The sequence below is a fragment of the Lynx rufus genome, unplaced genomic scaffold (genome assembly GCF_022079265.1).
Source record: "Lynx rufus isolate CCGP_SWC_20201006 ecotype Redwood Valley unplaced genomic scaffold, mLynRuf1.p SCAF_2, whole genome shotgun sequence".
Taxonomy (NCBI): Eukaryota; Metazoa; Chordata; class Mammalia; order Carnivora; family Felidae; genus Lynx; species Lynx rufus.
The window spans coordinates 26,947,174-26,969,805 of record NW_025814834.1 but is presented as its reverse complement, the minus strand read 5'-3'; the positions used below and the strand labels follow the sequence as shown (position 1 = coordinate 26,969,805).

The following is a 22,632-nucleotide window of genomic DNA, read 5'->3' as shown; positions in this document are numbered from 1 at the left end:
TATCTCGATTTTGCATTTTGTTAAATATATGAAGGATTTTGTACATTTGTTACTAATGTTTTCATTGTTGTTGTTGTTGTTGTCATGGTTTGCTTTGATCCACAGATGATGATAGGAGCATCATGACAGAACAGTTAGAAACTATTCCTAAAGAGGAGAAAGCTGAAAAGGAAGCTCGGAGACCATCTCTTGAGAAACATAGAAAAGAAAAGCCTTTTAAAACCGGGAGAGGCAGAATTTCCACTCCTGAAAGAAAAATAGCTAAAAAGGAACCTAGCACAGTCTCCAGAGATGAAGTGAGAAGGAAAAAAGGTTCATTTAACAATCCCTTCTTTCAAAATGTTTTTGAATTTGTTATTACTCTTATGTAAAAGAAACTTCCTTACAGTGGTAACTAATTATTTATGAAATTTCGTTCGGTTTTGCTCCAAGTGTTTATTTTCTCCTGATGGTATGCTTTTTGTGTGTGTTTTTTTTTATTCATAGCAGTTTATAAGAAGGCTGAACTTGCTAAAAAAACAGAAGTTCAGGCCCACTCTCCCTCCAGGAAATTCATTTTAAAACCTGCTATCAAATATACTAGACCAACTCATCTCTCCTGTGTTAAGCGGAAAACGACAGGTGACTGTTCAATTGTGCAATGTGGCTGGCAAACATAGATGTGTATTTTTTTTATCTCATTACCGTAGCAGCTTCTTCATTTTGTTTTTCTTCCAAGAATCTTAGCAGTCATGAACAGTTTTGCTATTAAGTGTCTTGTATCATTATTCTTTTTTTTTTTCTCCTCCCTGCAGAAGAGGTCATGACCATCTGTTTCTTTGTTATGCTCAGACTTAGCAGTGATTTTATCTTGGCATTGTGCTCTAGTGTCACGTTCTGGGGATTCCTATTTTCATTCTGTGTGTTTGGTTAGAGGATGACGATGAATAGGACTGTGGTATGCATTCTCATTATTTTGCTTATTTCTCTCTCTCATGCTTAAACCCATACTATATTTGTTCTATTTTCTACATGGTTACTGCCAAATCTGTTACTGATGTTGATGAATTTACCAAGAATGTACAGTGATTTCAAGATTGGAAATGAAAAGCAAATCTGGGGTAAAATTGTGATTTCAAAATTACTTTGCTTCAGATGAAAGAAAAAGAAAAGGAAAGGAAATGGTCTGGTCATCCCATCAGATTTTATTTTTCGTATCCAAAATTAGCAAGGCTTTCAGTTCACTGTACTCCATCTCTTCACTGACTTTTTGTCATTGGGATTTTCTTAAACGTGTTGGATGCAAACTGCTAATTTTCTGATATAATTTAGTATTCAGAATTCCCAGATAAAACTCCTTCCCCCTGAATCTCTTAGAACTTAGGTGCATTTATATTTCACTACCTCATTTTTCTGTCTTCTCCAAATACACTTGTTTTTAACTCCCCTTGGAAAAGTAGTGAAATGAAGGAGCAAAACGTATTACAAATCACAAATAAAAGCGCATACAAATATCTATAATGCGAACTCTATTCCTAAATTTCAGTACCAAGTATTTACTTTAAGTGTGTGATTACCCTCGGATAATCTTAATTTATAATACATTTTATTTTAGCATTTATTAAGTAGCACACTTGTAGTCTAGAAAATAAGATATCAGATTGCTAAATCAGAAAGGAATATTTACCTTTACAGTGTATATTGGAAGTGCCTTTATATAAACCTTTGGATGGCTTTAAAAGTTAAGAGCAGCATTAACCTTTGTAAGAAAAAGAAGATCAAGGTAATTGATGGTTTTATGATAGTCAGTAAAATTACAAGTTTTTTGTATTTGTGTTCCTCATATGGTAATCATCTCATGAGCTTTCCTTCAAGAAGCAGTCTTTCAGGAAGTATTTGAAAGTGGAAGGCTCAGAATTATAAAGAAACCTTGATGATAGAAGTTCAGGATGAGGAGCTTTTCTAAATTAGACATTAACATGCTATTTCTAACTCTTATATCACATCTTAATTCATTTGCATTAAACTCGGAATTTTTCTTCTAATTAGACAAATGCTTGACAGACTCTCTTGGTTTGGGCATCAAAATCAGATATCATACGTAAAAGGATGAAAGAGTGTATCAGGATTATGAAATTTTAGAGGAAATGTCAAATGGTTTGGTGAAGTGTCTACATGTCATTGGTATTCGATTTACCACATTGAGAGTAAACACCTTTTTAACTCATTCATTAAGGGAAATTTAAGATGTTTGGACTAATTAGAATCTTAGTCTGTTCAGATATTAAGATACTAAAGCAGAAAGAATATACCAAACACTAGATGTCATTGGCTTGAAGCAAGCTCTATGTCGCAGAAATTTAAGAAATGCTACAGATACATTAGGGAAGCATCATTTGCACTGCTTCTTAAAAAAAAAAAAAAATCATTCCAGAATCTGAATCTTACTAGCCAGTCCTAAATAGCATATAGCATCTTGTAGACAGTTGTTTTTTTGTGTGTGAGAGCTGCATGTGACATAAGAAACCTTTTTGAAACTCATTTGGAGTGCTTATAAGCTTTAGATTTTTCCGCCCTGACGTTTTCCCTTATGAAAGAAGATTAAGGAAGAAATAACTACACAAGCTTGTGCCTTTCATTTTCTAAGCACAATTTTTAAATCGAGATCGTTTTTCCAAAACACAAAGGGTTGTTTTCAATCATGACAGATATTTGAGTCAAGTCAGGTAAGTCATCAACAGAAAATGTGCTGGAGATAGTAGAGTTTAAAATTGGAACCAGAGGTATTAAACAGCAGCAAGAGAAACAACAGTAACAGATGTGGTAATAATTTCATACAGGAAGTGCATGTGTAGAACATGTTCTATATTACTGAATTTGAAATTCCTCTCATGTTTTCTTTCCTTGACAAGCTGTTTTTCTTCTCATGTGGTGCGTTTCACGTCAAACAAGTGTGTCACTCATGTTGTGAAATGAAGGGGTACAGAGGAAAAGGGGTTGGCTGACCATGACAGTTTGAATATAAAATGTAGAAATATCTGTAGGTATGCCACTGGCCATAAAAAGAGGGCTTGGGAATCTCCATGAATGCTCTTTTACATCATGCCAACCCTAGAAACCAATCACTCCCCCTTTTCTTAAATTTGACAGTATTTGGATGGTGTTCTGTGACTTCCGTTCTAAAGGATCTATGCTTATGTAGTAATAAGATTTAAAGGTACCTTGGTAACCAATAGGAAGTTATTTGGTGTGCTTACCTGTGCTTTGGTAAACACTGGGTTGTATTAATTAGCACACATTGTAGTGGGAGCCACATGTTATAATGTTGGTATTCAGATTTCTTCAGTTACTGAATTTGAATCTCAAAATAAGCAAAATTTTGCTTTGCGTTAGTCTGTTGACACAACTGAATAACCAAAAGAGATTAAAAAATGCATTGTGTGGTTTTTAGCCACTAAGTTCGGGGTTGTTTGTATCTTCTTTTTTCGACAGCAACAGGTGGTGAAACAACTCAGGCTTCCAGTGTATTTAAACAGGCAAAGGACAAAGTCTCTGTGAGTAAAATGGTTTTTTCCTTGTTCTTCACTTGAAGCTTCCTTTGGTATTGGTGGCAATGTTTTAGTAACTTTAGTTGTAAGTTACACTTCAGATGTTTACTCTTAAATGTCATTTTATTTATTTATTTACTTACTTACTTATTTATTTACTTACTTATTTATTTTTATTTATTTATTTTTAATCATTCATTCACCCAGAATGATTCTCCATGGCATTTGGGCATATCTCAGTGTCTTCTAGAATGACATCTGATAGTACTTGGTGAGGGCAGAGCTGGGATTTAGGCTGTCTCTCTTTTAGTAAGATAAAAACAAACAGCACAATGATCTGGCAAAAATAGGGAAGCTCAGTTTATTTACTTTTCATGGAATCGAGATAAATCACTATAATCCACACTAAAGTGTACGTTATAAGACATTTTCATTATTGTTATTACAAAATAAGAATATGAGAAAATTAAACAATGTAGATGAGCAAATATAAGTAAAAATATATTATAGTCCCCTTATCTAAAGAAAACTATAGTTACCATTTTGATATAAAATCTTTATTTTTTCCTACATATTGATAGGTTTAATGACAAAAATGGAAGCACTGTGTATCAGTTTTTAACTAAAACAATGAATAGATTTGTTTATTAGATTTTAAATTTGTAATAGATTTTAAAACAATAAATCAATAAACACATCTCCCTCTCATGAACCAGTCTTGTACATCACTTTAATGACTACATTGCATTGTGTTTTATTTATTTATGGTGATATACATTATCAGTTCCCTGTTACTTGACTTTTAAACTATTTTTATTGTCGTTTTAACAATATTACTCTAGAAATCTTTTTGGCTTAATCTGTGAATGCATCCATATGCTTTTCCTTAGGATAATTTCCTAGTAGTGAAATTATTGTTTCAAGCAGAAAGTCCATATTTAAAGTTTTTTCCTAACATTATCAAAATTGTCCTCTAGAAGTGTTCTACTGACTTATATGTTCTCCAGCTGTATATAAGAGTGCCCATGTTCATTATTATTACTGGATATTCTTGTACTTTTTCTATATTTACCAAGTTATGGGGATAAAATATTGTTTTAATTTAGTTGCATTAATGATGTTTAACTTCTTCATATGTTTGTCTTTCATATTTCTTTTTTATTGTACTTTTTATGTTATTAACCATCATTTTTTAAACTCCCAAAAGACCAAAGCAAACATGAAGTATTTTACTCCTTTCTGATTGAAAGAAAAAAAAAAATAAAAGACTACTAAAGAGGGGCACCTGGCTGACTCAGTTGGTAGAGTATGCTACTCAATCTCAGAGTTGTGAGTTTGAGCCCCACTTGGGTGTAGAGATTACTTAAAAATAAAATCTTAAAAGAAAGACTATTAAAGAAATCCTAAAATTACAAAACTTTGTACAAATAAAAATATAAATACTTTGAATGATGTTAACCAGTAGTACATCACAATGTTCTAGGTTTTAGATGTCACATGTAAATCACAACTCTTTGTTTAGCATTCTAAAAACTAGTCAGATTTTAGACTTCCACTTTTTATTTATTATGAAAAATAGAAATACATTTCCAATGAGAGCCAAACTGTTTATATCATTTTGAACCTAAAGGACTTTATGTTGATTTAAAAAAATTGATTTTTATGTTTCCAGGCATATTCCTGAACATATGGCAAGCAATAGACTCCATTTACTGCTTTGATAAATATTGGGCTTTATTTTGAAAACACTGTAACTTCAAGATTTCTCTTTACCTTTTGTTTCTGATGGGCAACTAGTGAATTGTGGCTAAGAGCAGGGCTGTGAAGCACACCAGGTCTAGGTCTTGAACATTTATTAGCTATAATAAATAGCTCCCTATGTCTTAATTTTCCAAAAATAAAGGGAGGGTTAAAATTCCTATATCCTACTTTGTGAAAAATAAATACAGTAAATTATAAAATAGTACACTGTATTGTGCTTAGAACATAGTATTTATTCAATAAACAGTGATCGTTGTTGTTATTGTTGTTGTTGTTGTTGTTATTTGAAAAGTAGAAGTCTTTAGGAGCAGATAGAGAAAGTAAGTCAGCTTTCCCCTATTAAAAAAAAGCATTTTTAAGTGGACATTGTTTGGAAAATCTTTTTTTTTTTTGGCTTTTAATTCCAGTTGGTTAACATACAGTGTAATATTAGCTTCAGGTGTACAACATAGTGATTCAACACTTCCCTACAGCACTCGGTGCTCTCATCACAGGTGCCCTCCTTAATCCTCACCTATTTCACCCATCCCTCTACTCCCCTCCCCTCTGGTAACCATCAGTTTGTTCTGTATAGTTCAGAGTCTGTTTCTTGAGTCTCTCTCTTTCTCTCTTTCCCTTGGATCATTTGTTATGTTTGTTTGAAAAATATTTAGGAAATTTTCAAGTCCCTTGGTATTCAAGTAACTCATTGGGAATTCGCACTAAATGCTTGTACTTAGGAAAGAAACCATATACATCTTCTCCACAGAACTAATTTTTTTCCTTTATAAATGCCCATCTCCCCTTTCTGAAGAACAGAGATAGGCCACCATTCTTTCTAACTTTTTCTCATTTAACATTTTTTCCCCTCATAACCTCACCCTCTTCCTATAAATTTCCTTTATAACCCCAAGACTAACCTGTTTTTATCTGTGACTTTCAGTACATTCCTCAGAACAGTTCTGATTTTTCAATTGATCTTTATTGTGAGCCTGACCTATAATCCTTCATTTGTTGCGTATTTGTTTTGTTTTTGTTTTCGTTTTAAGCACAGGATTAGTAGTTGTCTTTCATAATTTGAGGCAATCCAATTATTCCATTTTTTTCTCTCCTGTATCACTTTTGTAATTCACTATTTTGTGGGTAGCATCAATCAAAAAGAATGACTTGTGCCGAGCCAGGTGCATGTCCCGCTCAAGGCGCTGGGTCTGGAAAACGAGAAGTGATTTGTGCAATCTGTTAATTGGTCTGCCCTGTTAAAGTGCCTGTGGAGGTTAAAACTCAAAATAAAGATGTCGATTTCAACTGCTATTTTTGTAACAGCAAAATCATATTAATTAATGAAATAAAATCTCCTTGGCTTCTTTATACTTTTCTGCATTTTTAACAAAGTGCCCTGTGAAATATGCAACATGTCAGCATAGCTTTCTCTAGAAGCCATATGTCCGACCCCCTGATGATTCCCACTTGAGAAATATCTCTCCAGAGACTAGCAACACCCGTAATTTAAGTCCTGTGATTTTTTATGGGCAATGTCTTTAGTGCTCACTTTCATTTTTAGAATTTATAAGACACCGTAGAAACTGATCTATGCATAAAAATGTTATCAATTCTATGGTAAAACTTGGCCCCCAGTATGCATTTTACTCATAAAATGTATTAATTTTATATAAACTCTGTAATTTTTTTGACGAAATCAATGTAGACATCTGAAAGAACAAAATGTATTTTCCATTATGAGACCTTAAATATACCTTGTTCTAAAGTTCTTGAAATGTGATCAAGATTTTTATTATAAATACACCTTAAGGGTTGTATTTATTAAAGGAACAATTCCAACAGACTCTCAAGATATTTTTCAAATATGGTATCATTGAAAGACCTATGGATTAATCAGATTTTCTGCATAGAATTCATGAAGAGTATTGTAATCTGTATTCTCATATATGAGCATTCTTAAGTTAGTTGCAGTTAACATCTGTTCAATGAAAATCTCTTGTTCTCACATAATATGCATTTCTGTCATTGATTATAACCATTTATCATGTGGTCTTTTTAGATGTCAGTATTTAATTTCTTATATGTTTATACATTTTTTATTTTCCTTTTACTTCATAGTTTTGTTTATTTTGTGCTTTTGTTTGTTTTCTTTCATGGCTAGAATTCTACTTTGTCAAAGATTCCTGCCTTTCAGGGTAGCTCAAAATCCCCAAGATGCAGCTCAGCCTGCCTTAGTACGTCTAAAAGGGCTACACTTTCTGACAGTTTTTCAATAAAGCCCACCTCAGCAGGCTCCACAGACCGTTTGCCATTCTCAGAATCAGGGAACAAGGTAAGGCAGCAGGTCAACTGAAGTTTCAGAAAAGAATATAATTTCAGAGGTTGTAAGACACAGTTCAGTAAATATATAAAAACAGAGACTAAACTCTAAAGTGTTTGACATATAAACAATAGACTCTCTTATAAACAAATAAAAGTTTCAATAGTTATTAATAGTCTAATCAGTAAAAAAAAAAAAAGCCTCTAGGTATACTGTCCCTTATTAATTTATTATTTGTTTATTTGGTATCTTGTAAAATTTCAGATACAAACCAAAAAAATAAAATATATATGCTATCATACATAATATATAACATGTAGCATATACATATATATAGCATATAATGTATAATATGTAATATTGTATAATAATGATGAATTATATATAATATGATAGACCATTTGGACTCAGACACATCAGGATTTAATACTGCCTCTGCTACCTATTAATTCAGTGATTTTGAAAAAATTACATACATTGATTCAACCTGTTTCCTTGGCTATAAAATGCATATAGTATTTTGTGGCAAGAATTAAATCATAAATGGATGTAAAGTGCTTAGAATTCCTGTCACATAAATGCACAACATACAGTAGTGTTCATTGTTAAATGTCATCATGCAATGCCCACTGCCAGTCCTTTCTGATTAATGAGTTTTCATGCTTATCAAGAGGTTTTAGTAAAATTTTTCATTTGCTGGAGATTACTTAGGTAAATTACTATTTTCCCATGTTATTTAGAATTTGAATTTCATGATTAATTATTAGCACGAACTCCAGAATAATAGATTTTTATAGCACCTCTAGGCAAATAGGAACCCTTTCTAAGTTTCAAAGTGGAAATGCTTATAAGTATATGAAATTCAGTAGTGCTAAGTTTCAAAGTGGAAATGCTTATTAGTATATGAAATTCAGTAGTGTGTATTAAAAGAAACGTATCTATCAGCACAGGAAGAAATTAGCCAGGCTAACATAATCACTTTGTATACCTGAAGATTCACGAGAACCCAATGTGTTTTTTTCCCAATCAGGATGGAGTAACCAAGAGCCCAGAAAAGCGCTCTTCCCTGCCCAGGCCCTCCTCTATCCTCCCTCCTCGCCGTGGTGTATCAGGAGACAGAGAGGAGAATTCCTTCTCTCTCAACAGTTCCATCTCCTCTTCAGCAAGGCGGACCACCAGTAGGTTTATTTTGATTTGGCTTCCTTTTTAATCCCTTAAGTGGAGTAGAGCTTATTCTAGGTCTATATTTTACATCGTTCAAGCAAAACATACATTGAAAACAAATTATATTTCTTCTAAGAATCAGAAAAGCCAGGGGCACCTGGGTGGCTCAGTCGGTTGAGCATCTGACTTCGGCTCAGGTCATGATCTCACAGTTTGTGGGTTCCAGCCCCTCGTCAGGCTCTGTGCTAACAGCTCAGAGCCTGGAGCCTGCTTCGGATTCTGTGTCTCCTTCTCTCTCTGCCCCTCCCCCGCTCACGCTCTGTCTCACTCTGTTTCTCAAAAATAAATAAATGTAAAAAAAAAATTTTTTTTAAAGAATCAGAAAAGCCAGACTATTGATGGATCCAAAACAGCTGCTTGATTCAAAATGATTGTTTTGGAAAATGAGTACCTACAAGGAAGTAATTAATAGAGAAGACCAATAGTCAGGAATTTTTTTTTAATATGTATCTATATAAGCTTAACTTCCTTAGAATTCCAAATCCTAAAGTCTAACTGGGAAGTCAGTAATCAAAACCTAGGATCCTGCTCAATTTGGTAGGAATTTACATTCCAGGGGCACCTGGGTGGTTCAGTCAGTTGAGCGTCTTGATTTCTGCTCAGCTCATAATCTCACAGTTTTGTAGTTTGAGCCCCGCATTGACCTCACACTGACAGTGCGGAGCCTGCTTGGGATTCTCTCTCACCCTTTCTCTCTGCCTCTCTCTCTCTCTCAAAATAAATTAAAAAAAAAAAGAATTCGCATTCCAATGTGGGTGTAAACATAACATGTTCCGTGCAATAGTTTAAATTTCTTTTGGTTGATGGCCCATAATGAACTAGTTGGTGTCATCACAGTTTAAGGAAAGAATATAACAATGTTCCAATCATTACCCACTCGTGTGGTGTTACTACCAAGATTATCTGGTTGAAGGACAGATGCAAATTATTTTCACAAATAGGTTTCTATTACAACAAAAATAGCTACGATTTATTTAGTACCTGAAGATGCTAAGATCCTAAGACACGTTTTTCACTCCATTTAAGTTAATAATGCTGATGGTTAGGTAAAAATAGCCTCGTTAAATCTACTCATGAGGAAACTGACCTTTTAAAGAGGGTAACTTGTCCGATGCTACTAAGCTAGAAAGTGGTTGAATTGGTTTTTCAGCCCACTGATAACTTCATTCACCTGCCCTTTTAATGTCTTTTTTATATTTATTTATGTGGAAGAAGTAGTACTAGAAAACTATGTAGAATCACTTGGAGAATAATATCTCTGTCATTTAAAAACCATTAAAAATGGTGGAAATTGCTCCTCCCATCACATTATAGTTGATTTTGTTACTTACTCTTAAAATATTTAATAAAAATTGGCCCACTTCAAATATTACCATTCTGTATGACACTTAAAGCATATTTTTGCCTAGAATTAAAGTGTTTATTATATTTAGAGCAGTTGTGCCCTACACCATTTAGTTTTATGAAGCATTCACATTCTTTGAAGTATATGCCAGGAACCCTTTAAGATCACAAAACTATTTCTTCGCAAAAATAAAGTATTCAAACAAACTAGCAAAGAAGGCATTGAAAAGATAGTGATCCCCAGAGAAAAGACTTCAATTCCAAATATCCGGAGTTGGAATTGGGCATCAGCAATATGGAAGCTGTTCAGACAAGACAAAGGCACCAAGTGCTTCCCAAAGGTATACCTTGAATTATGCTTCTATCTGTGGTTATGGGAGCAAAATGGTACTTTATTCATAACTTCACATCTTCAAACTACTGTGCTCTGCCCTCTAAAATGCATCCATATATAAATTGTCCTTTATGATCTGAGCCAATTCTATTTTGACTTTCTAACTTTATTTACATTCATAAGCATGATGCATTTTATTATTTGCTAAGAAACATAACTGATACCCTGATAATCTCAGGACATTCAGTTTATTTTGTTTCCCTATAGCAATAGCTAAAAAGCCTAAGGACAACTAAAAGAACAAGTACTGTGCTTCCTCCCATTCACCCGTCATCTCCGTAACTACACACAGACACATTCTGGCATTTTGTACCACCACTGAAAAGATTTGAAGGAAACAAAGCTATGCCCTTAGCACAAACAGAGAGAAAGGCATTGTCATTGAGGAGTTGACAAGATTAATAAGAACACAGTTTCATAAAGTAATTTGTAAATATATATTTTCTCATAGATATATTTCACATTGTTTTAGTATTTCAGATTTAATTAACTCTTTCAGTTTCAGAACAAATAGGAAACACTCAAAGTTGCCATTTGATGACTAGAATATAATTTATTATACTTGAATCAATCCTATCTATTCAACAGTGGTGGTAGGGCTTAATGCTTTTGGTTTTTCCTCATTCTCCAGATGTAACACAAAACTTTCATTCCTTAGTTTTCTGAAGCTTAAAGCCATTTTCTATGGGTATAGAAAGGACTCTTTAAAAACTGTTATTTCTTTTAGTGAAACTTGTTATGCACATGCAGAATATTGCTTCAGCTCAGTCTCCCTCGAGTAAAACACACCTCAACACACTGATTAATTTTGAATCCAATTTGTACTGATAAAAAAGAAAGTATGTTGAGCTCCTACTGTATACAGATCTCATGGAAGGCACCAGTACAGTGACAAATAACAGAGAGAAGTTTCCGCTCCCCAAAAGACCTGAGCTATTCAAAGGTAATGAAGGCATAGAGAAAACATTTAAGGAGGAAATGAAGTTTCTGAAGAGATTTTTCTGAAGGACAGAATGACTGACTCAAACATCAAAAACTTGGTCCAAAAACAAACTTTGTAGCAAAGAAGCCTCAAAAGGCCAAGTTAGCTGTGGCTGTATCATCGTGGTCTTGAAATGTCATTTTTGCGAAAAGCAATAAAAATCATAGAACGCACACTCATCTGTCATGTTAGTCTTCTTATATCCCATTTCCTATTGTCAGTTAAACAGTCTGCCCATGGTTGGCCCTTACACGTTAAAAAACCAGAAGGACACAGGGCAGCTTTCACTTATATGTAAAAACTGTTCACTGAAAGAAGTGAAATGCTCCTGTTTCTCCAGGAGACTGAACCCAGGCCAGTAGGTAAATAGATGTTGTCTGTAGATTATAATTATCTAAGAAACTCTCTTGAGCTCATTCCCTGTAATTATTCCAGCAATGATTAATTATCCCCTTTCTTAGGCAGAACTTCCCACACTGATGACCAATTGTACGAGATGACTCAAAGATCCCTTTCACTTCATTGATTTAAAAACTAATGACTTGTACCTTTGTCCTCGACAAAATTTCTAGATTTATTGATTTTACAAAGTATATATACTCAGTAATAAAAAATAAAATTCATGCCCTTCCCATAAAACACCAAAAAAAAAGTGAAGGTATTTGAATAATAAATGTAAACAATGTAAATAAGTGTTGTATTATTAGACTGAATGTGTTATTTTAAGAGAAAAGATTTTTAGAGCTCAGAGGCTAAATATCATATCTGGCTTTGAATTTAGTATCATCTGGGTAAACAAGCCTCAGTATCCTCATTCTTGAATTTAGGAATAATAAGAGCTGCCTCTAACTACTGTGTTTGTTTGCTCATCACGTTTGGTATTCACAAAAGTGCTTTGAAATCTATAAGGTGCTGTAGTCTCACGTATCTCTTTTTTTTTTTTTTTTTCAAAAAAGGATTTGAAATGGCATTCAAACACTCAGTTAAAAAGTTAATGTGAAAGAAACATAGTACAGGAAAATGGGCGGAAGGAGCTAAATAGTAAAATGATGCCCAAGTCGGGTTGAGGCAAAGAAATGCCTCCCACAATGTCATATTTAATTGACAATGGGGGATTATTGGTTTGACTCCAAACTGCAAACTAGCAATGAAAGTATAGGAGAAAACAATCAGGTACAAGATGCACAGTGGATATATTGTTAAAATACCCTATTTTTCTAAGAAGAAAAATAGATTTTTTTGTGTGTGGTATTAAGAGCTGAGACGAGGGACGCCCAGGTGGCTCAGTCGGTTAAGTGACCGACTTTGGCTCAGGTCATGATCTCCAATTTGTGAGTTCAAGCCCCGTATCAGGCTCTATGCTGACAGCTCAGAGCCCGGAGCCTGCTTCGGATTCTGTCTCCCTCTCCTCTTTGTGTTCTGTCTCTCTCTCTCTCTCTCTCAAAAATAAATAAACATTAAAAAAAAACTAAAAAAAAAAAAAAAGACCTGAGACGAATTTCCATACAAAGGAAAATGTAATACTGTAGAACAATGTCTAACATGACTGAATAGCCCTCAGTACACACATTTGCAATTCACAGTGTTCCTCAATATAAATGGAAGGAGTACCACTGAAATGCAATTCAATAAATAATTTGTACACAGCTCAAAATTACTGATAGAAACACACAGTTGTATGTTGTATGTCTACCTGAATCTTGGAATGAACTTACTGCACAAAAGAGCAAATGGTCCACATAGCATTCAAGGAATCTTTAGTAAATATGAGCCCACACAAAAAATACAGTGCAGACACTTCTTCCAACTAAAGGCAGATTCATATGCCTTAATGATCACACAAGTATAAAAAACTTTTGACACATTCAAAGTTAGAAGGAAGAATAAATCAAGAAAACCCAAGTTCTTTCTTTGCATTGATAGCAATGCATTTTCACAAATGTTACCAGGTTATAAGCCTTTGAAAAAAAGGAGACTTTCACCTTTTGGAGCATTGTTGTTATCCATAAATATTCTCAACTCCTTAAAAATTAACGTATTGTGAGTTCTAACAACCCGTGGGAAGACAATGTCTTGAGGAGAATTTTCTGATGCTGTGGTTTCAGTTTTGTTTCGTTTTGTTTTGTTTTGTTTGTGAATATAGGATCAGAGCCAATTCGCAGAGCAGGAAAAAGTGGCACTTCCACACCCACCACCCCTGGATCAACTGCGATCACTCCTGGCACCCCACCAAGCTATTCTTCACGCACACCAGGCACTCCTGGAACCCCTAGCTATCCCAGAACCCCTCACACACCAGGAACCCCCAAATCTGCCATCTTGGTGCCCAGTGAGAAGAAAGTTGCCATCATACGTACTCCTCCAAAATCTCCTGCTACTCCCAAGCAGCTTCGGCTTATTAACCAACCACTGCCAGACCTGAAGAATGTCAAATCCAAAATCGGATCAACAGACAACATCAAATACCAGCCTAAAGGGGGGCAGGTAAGAATCATATGAACCCATATTTGCTGCTGGAAGTAAATTGCCACTAATTATTAGAATGCCTTCCTCATATTATATGCTAACAGTTCTTACAATAAAAGGGAGGTGGAGGTGTTAAAAAAATTAATGGTTATGGTTCATTGCCAAGAGTTTAGACCTTATCTGAGAAATCTAGCTTATCAAATATAATGAAAATGACATGAGATATACATTCCTTCTGGTTATTATCAGGTAAAAATGGATTTGACCATGCAGGAGAATTTTTCCATTAATTGCTAGCAGATCTTTTCTGAATGTATGTCTATTGCCTTGTGGACTTTGGTTTAAGAGATTAAAATTACATTTCTGATATGAATTTGAGTGTTCTAGTTTAGATCCTGTGACCTCATTTGACTATCTTTTAAGAATTCCACTTTTATCTCCTTTCTCCTTCGATGATTTTCTATGACATCTTCTACCATTTCCCCATCTCTACACCAACACCAAAACGGTTCGCCAAATTTCTTTTCTGGCTGTTCATGTTTACAAATTGCAAGGGTAGACATTCGTGTTGATGATAAACAGGCAGCTTTGTATAGTTCTGATGCATGAAATTATTATAGCAGAACTCTTTAAGATTAATTATATTGGATAGAATTATTAGTAAAGCTCTACCTATTAAGTCTTAACTTCAGCTCCAGTACAAACGTTCACATTTTTACCAACCAAGGGTGTTTGAATTCTGCCTTGACCTGAACCTTGCTTACATACTGTTTGTTTAGATGAAACAATTAGCCTGGAAGGAGATAATACAAATATCATTTCTTGTTTTCGTTGTGATATTGATCTGCCTATGGGATAGTTTGACTTTTCTTGTCAGTAAACAGATAAAACACCCATCCTTGAGAGAAAGAAGAAAGAAAGTATCATTTCCTTTGTGCATCACCAAACTTGTAATGCCCTCTCAGCATCTCCAAAAGCCTTTCTTTTAACTTCAGTATTCTTTTCTGCCTCTCTTTATTTTGTGTCTTATATTTTCTGCCGCTGATTTTTGGTATCCTTCTTCCATGCCAAAGAAAATATATTTTCAGGCAGGTTTAGAAAAAAGATCTTGCCAAAATGTGAAGCTATCAAGGATTCCTACTCACTGCTGAAACAAAAACTCGGTATTGCCCCTTCCTTTAGCACCAAACTTGATTGCTGTCTCACTGTGATTCCGTTCCACAAAGCCCAAGGAGGTATGAAAAATCAACCAAAGAGTTGGAAGAAGTGGAGGGCAGGGGTGGTGCTCAGTATGCCCTCTGCAGAATGACTGTAACATTCTCTAGTAATAAAGTCATCGACAAATGCTTTTTCATACAAGATGTTCTTAAAATATGAGCTGCAAGAAATCTCTTTTAAACAATACAAAACAAAAAACTAATTCTACCAAATTTGATCCTGTAATTCCATAAATCTCATAGTATTCTTGGATTCCTCAGAGTTTTACACACTCCAGAGAATGAAATATTTTGAGTCTTTAGGAAATACCCAAATGCTGTATTACACACCATTTGTAATATTTATGTTTTATATTTATATATAAATATTAGTTGACTAAAATAAATTTAGTACAAATTTTAAAGTATCATTTTAGTTTTTGTTGAGATACCTATTAAAATACAATAGCCAGTAAGTATATTTAGAATCAAATCTCTTTCTATAAATATCCTTTTGGTTTGTATTTTCCTGATCTAAATGTGGGGTTTATTTGCTTATATTCTAGAAAATACTGATACTTAACATGTTTCTTCTTAGAATCACAAGGGAATATAACTCATCTCCAAAATATTTTCCTGAAAGTAAAAAGAAAATGTAATCAATATGGAATAATTATTGATATAATTTGACATGGAAATTCTACATGTGACTCCTCAAGGTAGAGAGGCATAAAGAATGGTTTTAGCCTCCGCTTTGCCAGAGTCACTAAGGTTAAACCAGTCCAAAAAATATGAATACTTCATCCTTCTGCTTCTTTACCATATCTGATTGTGAATATTTTTATGTCTAATTAATTGACTTCTACTATACTTGGTAATTCATAAAAGTGACATAAAGATGTCTCATTCTCTTGAATTCAACTAAAATGGCCTCAGAGATTGTCGTAATTAAGGGCTAGTAAAGACATATGACACAAAAATTACAGAATAAAAATAGCCTCAAACTCATGCTGTCCTTTGAAGAAAATCTCTTCTTTCATAAGGCAAGTGATAATCTGCTGCAAAATTATCCTATCTCAGCTGCAGATGACTTGGAAAAATGTCCACAACAGTGGAGTTATGAAGCGACTCTTGTTGGAGAAGCAGGAGATATTTCCTAACCAAGATAAACAGATGGAAGGAAGATACTTGCCTTCTATTTGGTGATAGATGGTACAATGTGTTTAGGTTGGAAGAGGAAATAAATTGGGAAATTGAGGTGCTCTGTAGTTGAACTGTCTTGGTAGGAAAAATACATCACTTAACACTTTAACAGTGTTAATATAAGCTGCAAGAAATCTTTTTCTTTGAGGCTTAAAAGCCTCAAACACAAGGAGTAAGGAGAGATTCTTTTTCTGTACATGTTAAACTGGAGGTTTTGACTGGATGATTCAAGATTCCACTTTACAGAATGACTAGGAAACATTTTTATGTTAAAACATGTTAGAAATTATCAGGATGATATACTAAAGACCCTTGTTATCTGATTGAGGATCCATAAATGCACTCTACTGGGGAGACCGTAGCCAATGGCATGTTGTTCCCAATTATAAATTGATAATCCTAAGATATTTGAATGGATGGTGTTCAACTCAGAATCATTGAAGAGGACAGGATAATAGCAATACTTTCCGTAGAAGGCAAGTTCTGTAATAGCGATATGTAGTCTATAGATATTAGGAAAAATAGTCACACAATTCTTATTAATAAATAAAGGAGGAAAATTATAGATGTAACCTTAATTCTTCTACACAGGCTCTGTTGTTAAATCTGAAGTGGTTAGACTGTATGCCAATGATTTCATTTTAAAAGCTATATTATTGCTGTTTTAAAGTTTGTATAATCATTAAGAAATGGGAGGGGAAATATGTAATAAAAAATATATATGTCTTGGGAACCCAACAACTTTCAAGTTGGGAAGCTTTATTATTTGCCTGAATCTGAGCATTTATTGCCCTTCCGTATGTATAGGTTGTGTGCTTACATTTATTATCGCTTCTGTTAAAAGTCCAATTTTATATTGGAAGAGAGGCTTAGCTCTGTGGCTCAGTTCAGTGAAGCAAATCAATGCATAATGGAATAGATAAACTAGCTGAAGATGTGAGGAGCTTTACAGAAAGCAATAATATTAATCTTTTCAGCTAAAACACAAATTCATTCTGCTGGAAAGAACATACCCAATCCTAGATTCACTGTACATTGTGACCTTGGTTAATTTAACTCGAGGCTCAGGTAAGACTATCTTAGTGTATTAACTTGAAACTATTTCAATGTAGTTAGCTCCCTATTCTACATGAAATCTAAATCTAGATTTTACAATCAATAGTGTTAGCTTTTTAAGAACACAGCTGCTTGATTTAAACAGAAGTAGGAAAATAAACAGTTTCTCTAAATGCATGGCATAAAAAATTTAGGCAAGAATGCAGTGAATGGTACTTTTTACCCTTCCTATCAATGGATCAGCTTTTTTATAGGTACTTTGATTTACGTGGAATACTTTTACATGCTTTAACAAGTTTCTCGTTTTTTTCTCCAAAAGCTTTATGAAGATCACTATACAAAGAACAATTTTTGTACCCTTGTCATAGTTGAAAGTTACTGATGGGGTGACTTCACAAAAACTATTTTATTTTATAGCTTTTTGGATATGATGGTTAGCTAGATCATGATCTCTGCAAGGACATGTCTATGGATTTGACTGATTACCTTGTGGATTACATACTTCTCCTTCGTTCATGGAACAGTCAGTCATTTTCAGGTCAGCTGCGCTAAAGATGGTGGCATCTTCGAGCAAGTCACACCTGTTAAAAAAAAGAACAGTACTTCTCTTTTATATACAGAATCTTGTAGAATGTGTCAATCTATTACCTTCCCAGTCAGTGTTGCCCTAGCATCTTTTTAAAAAAACTTATTTAGAGGAGCACCTGGGTGCCTCAGTTGGTTAAACATCCAACTCTTGATTTCGGCTCAGGTCATGATCTCACGGTTCATGAGACTTGAACCCCGCGTGAGGCTCGGCCCAGAGCCTGCTTGGGATTCTCTCTCTCCCTCTTTCTCTGCCCCCTCCCCCAGTCACACACTCTCTCCCTCTCAAAATCAATAAGTGAACTTTTTTAAAAAGACAATAGAAACAACAAAATATACTTCTTTTTGTAGTGCCATTAATGTATTTGTACCATCTTAATGTCATACCATTTCATTTAAGCAGATGGTGAGGTCACTTTAAACTCTCAAATTCATGGTTCTACTTAAGAGATTGATAGTATTTTTGCATTACAACTCATTAAGAATATTCACTTAGCTATTCTAACAAATTCCTTAAGTATGTGCCACAAAGGGCAAGCTGAACTTGAGTAAAGCAATCAGTGCTTCTGAAATGTAATTGGGAGAGAGGGAGGAAGGAGGGAATGGATGAGGGAAATGTGGACAGGAACCTTTTTTAGATTTTCTTATAAAGTTTTAGGAATTAGAAAACTTTTTGGGCCTTTCACGTGTAATTTGAATAAGTTACTTTTAGTTTCATACTCAAGGAGAAAATGGAATTAATGCTGGAGGCAAGTAATAAATTATACTGAAAGAGGGTTTTTTTCTCATTCTGTCAAATTATGATGGCCACCATTGTGAAAGGTCTACTGAGTGCTATTAACATATAAGTAAATTAATAAAATTATAAGGTTTATAAATTAAAAGAGAATTAAAATTTATTTAGATTTATTACTCATTCTCATTGGGTATTATTTCATCAAACATTTATTAAGACCCTGATGGGTACTCTATGACAAATGGAAAGAGACATGGTCTCTACAATCTAGGCAGAAAAGAAGTGGCTTTTTTTTTTCATTTCCTATCTTCCCCTAGCTGTCTTGCCCTTATGTAATAATTTAAAGTTCTTTCCAAGCCATTTCTTTCCATCTCATTGGGCTATAAATAAGTGCTAAATAAGAAAAGCAATAAAATACCCCATAAGCTTTAAAATACTGTCAATCCAGCATGAAGAAAAACTATTCACTGAATATGCATTATATTATACTGACAAGGGTGTGTGTGTGTGTGTGTGTGTGTGTATGTGTTTGAAAGTCAACATTTTCTCAAAGCAAAAGCTCCTTAATATCATGGACCCTGTCTTTATGCAAGAGAAATTTTATAACTATAATTCAAGTGTCTTTTGTAGGTTAATGAAAAATTTTGGAGCTATGCTTCATAAATATTAATAATTTAAAAACTATGATAAAAATCATTACAAGTTGAGGCCTATAGAGTCCTTTTTATGTTTGCTATTTATTTACATGCCAAGCAAGGACATAGGAACAACCTTGAATCTCATATTATTTTCAAACAACTGAACTAAATTAAAATTTTTTTAATGTTTATTCATTTTTTGAGAGAGAGACAGAGTGTGAGTGGGGGAGGGGCAGAGAGAGAGGGAAACAAAGAATCTAAGCAGGCTCCAGGCTCTGAGATGTCAGCACAGAGCCTGATGTGGGGCTCAAACTCACAAACTGCAAGACCATGACTTGAGCTGAAGTTGGATGCTTAACTTACTGAGCTACCCAGGCACCCCCTAAATAAACCCTTTAAAACTTCCTGCCTTGGGGTGCCTGGGTGGCTCAGTGGAAATGACAGCTTCCAATTCTGTCTCTCCCTCTCTCTCTCTCTACCCCTTCCCCGCTTGTAGTCTGCCTCTCTCTCTCGAAAATAAATAAACATTAAAAAGATTAAAAAAAAAAAACTTACTGCCTTTACACTTGGTCCACTATTCCTTAAATTTCTTACAAATTTAAACTGAACAAAAAAAATGTAGTGCCAGTGTTCAACCATGAGGTTAATGCCTAAACTCAGTGTCTGTTCCACCAACCATTTCTTTACAAATTTTTCAGCATTATTTGCTTATTCAGGGTTTTTGATGTGGTTCTGTTTTTTGCTGTGTGGCATAGCCTGCATAGAAAAATTGGGCTGGCATCTTGATGGGCCCCTCCAATGTATCCTTTTCCTTTAGAGCTCTGTGGAGTTGTAGGTTTTGATATAAACTGTTATTTCTATTTACATGTGCACTCTATTTATTGCTTATAATTGATACATCAAATTCTGAAGAAGTTATAGGTCAGTATAGGCAGAGTTAAAGTTTGAAATAGAGGGGCGTCTGGGTGGCTCAGTGGGTTGAATAAACGGCTCTGGATTTCTGCTCAGGTCATGATCCCAGAGTCGTGGGATCAAGCCCCAAGTCGGGTTCCGTGCTGAGCATGGAGCCTACTTAAGATTCTCTTCTTTCTCTCCCTCTGCTCCTCTCTCCTGCTTGCACTCTGTCTCTCTCTCTGTGTAAATTAAAAAGAAAAGAGACCTTGCAATTCAATAAATAAAAAAAATTTTGAAATAGACTATAAAGTCTATATGCATTTTAATCTGAGTACATGGTTGTTAACAAAAGAGTCTTTGTAAAACATCATCTGTTCCAGAGAACTTTTATTCTTCAGAGATACCTGAGGTTGTCATTTTTTTAAGTGTTTATTTCTTTATTTTGAGAGGCGGGAGAGGCAGAGAGAGAGGAAGAGAGAGAGAGAGTCACAGCAGGCTCCATGGTCAGCACAGAGCTCCACATGAGGCTCAAACTCATGACCATGAGATCATGACCTGAGCCAAAACTGAGTCCGATGCTTAACTGACTGAGTCACCCAGGAGCCCCTTTTGTTTTAATACATGATACTGCAGGACCCTAAATAGGCTCGATAAATAGTTTTCATTAAAATTGAATGCTATAAAATGGGAAATACTTTTGAGAGAGAAAGAGGGAGAGAAAGTGTTTTTCTAATGCAAGGCCAAGGAAAGGCTTTATTTTTAAGCACTCCTGAGAAATCATGTAAAGCCAAGGGAAAAGCTTAATCTCCTGGAAAGTTGAAGGGAAATCAGTTGAGTGTCACTGGCCACTACCTGTTCAAAAGAAAAAAAAAAAGTATTCTTTCTAAGACAACGTTAGATGGAGGAATAAAGAAGTGATACAGCAATTAAGGATCATACCTAGCTAGAGGTTGTCTGTAGGGTCTAGCACTATCATGTAGGAGAGCCAAGAAGAGAATCCAAACTTTTGAACTCCCAGTTAATCTCCATATCTTGCTATCTTGAGCTGCATGTGGATCTTTTGATAAAGAAACCAGCATCAGGGGCGCCTGGGTGGCGCAGTCGGTTGAGCGTCCGACTTCAGCCAGGTCACGATCTCGCCGTCTGTGAGTTCGAGCCCCGCGTCGGGCTCTGGGCTGATGGCTCAGAGCCTGGAGCCTGTTTCCGATTCTGTGTCTCCCTCTCTCTCTGCCCCTCCCCCGTTCATGCTCTGTCTCTCTCTGTCCCAGAAATAAATAAACGTTGAAGAAAAAAAAAAAAAAGAAACCAGCATCAGAGTGTGTCAAATTTAAAAAAAAAGATCAAAACACCATTGCTTAAGAAATTCAAGTTGACATGGTGATTAATGCCTCTGGTTTATAAATCGTTTTACTAAAAACCATAAACCAGGATTATATTTTCTTTCATTTTACACGTTTCATATTTCCAATGAAGCTCTGGTAAAAAGAAATTTGTTCTTGCCTTCAGACATATCCTACGTTTTGTCTTCTGGTCCTTCTTAAAGCAACCTCATTTGGGGAGAAAAAGAAGTGTATTTCTCTAAAGGAGCATTCAAACTTCCATGCAGAGAGAGTACAGTGGCATATCATTTCAACTGAACCATCATTATAAAATCCAACTAGAGTCGCACCAGGAATATCCAGAAAGTCACTACACTGTTCTTCCCTAATGTGGTGGAGGAAGATAGAATTAGTAAAAAGTAAAATAAAATAATTCTGATTAATTATTCAATTACATTAGTCTATTCTTTTTAACTCTTTCTTATATGACTCTTATGTAAATGAAAAGTCAACAGTGAATGCAAGCAAGTCTCCAACCTTTGTTCCTGAGACTGAAATCCTTTTTTGCCAGCCTCCCTTGAGAGGGACTGATGGACTGATCCCATGAGAGGGACTGATGGGCTGATCCTTGAAGAATGACGAGTTCCAGACTCAACTTGGAATGAGGCATTCTAGCGAGAGATAACATAAAGAAAGCATGGGAATAAACTTCAAAACGTAAACAAGGGCCTTAAAGTATGGAATGCAACACTGTCTGGCCAAAATGTAAAATTTTGAGAAGCAGGCTCAAAAATCAGAATTTGGAGAACCTGATGGCCTACCTAAGAATTTTTGATGCATCTAATAGAAAATAGACTTTGGGAGAATTTTGAGTAAGGCAGAGCTTTAGGAAGATGATTCAGTTCATTGAAATAATACGTTTCCCTTCCACTATAAAGTACACAGAAGGAAAGATTGCTACTCTTTCAAATGACTCCATTTTGCATTAATAGTGCAGGTAAAAATTTT

The 22,632-nt window shown here is 34.9% G+C and overlaps 1 protein-coding gene across 23 annotated transcripts in view; it reads left to right on the top strand.

Moving 5' to 3' along the window:
• The window catches only part of MAP2 (microtubule associated protein 2), a 73,677-nt gene that overhangs the window by 41,442 nt on the left and 9,603 nt on the right, over window positions 1–22,632 (top strand). For 9 of the 23 annotated variants that reach the window (XM_047084386.1, XM_047084382.1, XM_047084379.1 and 6 more), the window contains 5 exons: window positions 106–312; window positions 487–621; window positions 3,472–3,533; window positions 8,618–8,765; window positions 13,675–14,015. In XM_047084386.1, the coding sequence (XP_046940342.1) occupies window positions 106–312; window positions 487–621; window positions 3,472–3,533; window positions 8,618–8,765; window positions 13,675–14,015 (893 nt within the window). Of the gene's footprint in view, window positions 1–105; window positions 313–486; window positions 622–3,471; window positions 3,534–7,428; window positions 7,600–8,617; window positions 8,766–13,674; window positions 14,016–22,632 lie in introns of all 23 variants that reach the window. The other 14 variants (XM_047084389.1, XM_047084387.1, XM_047084383.1 and 11 more) reach the window with 5 other exon arrangements.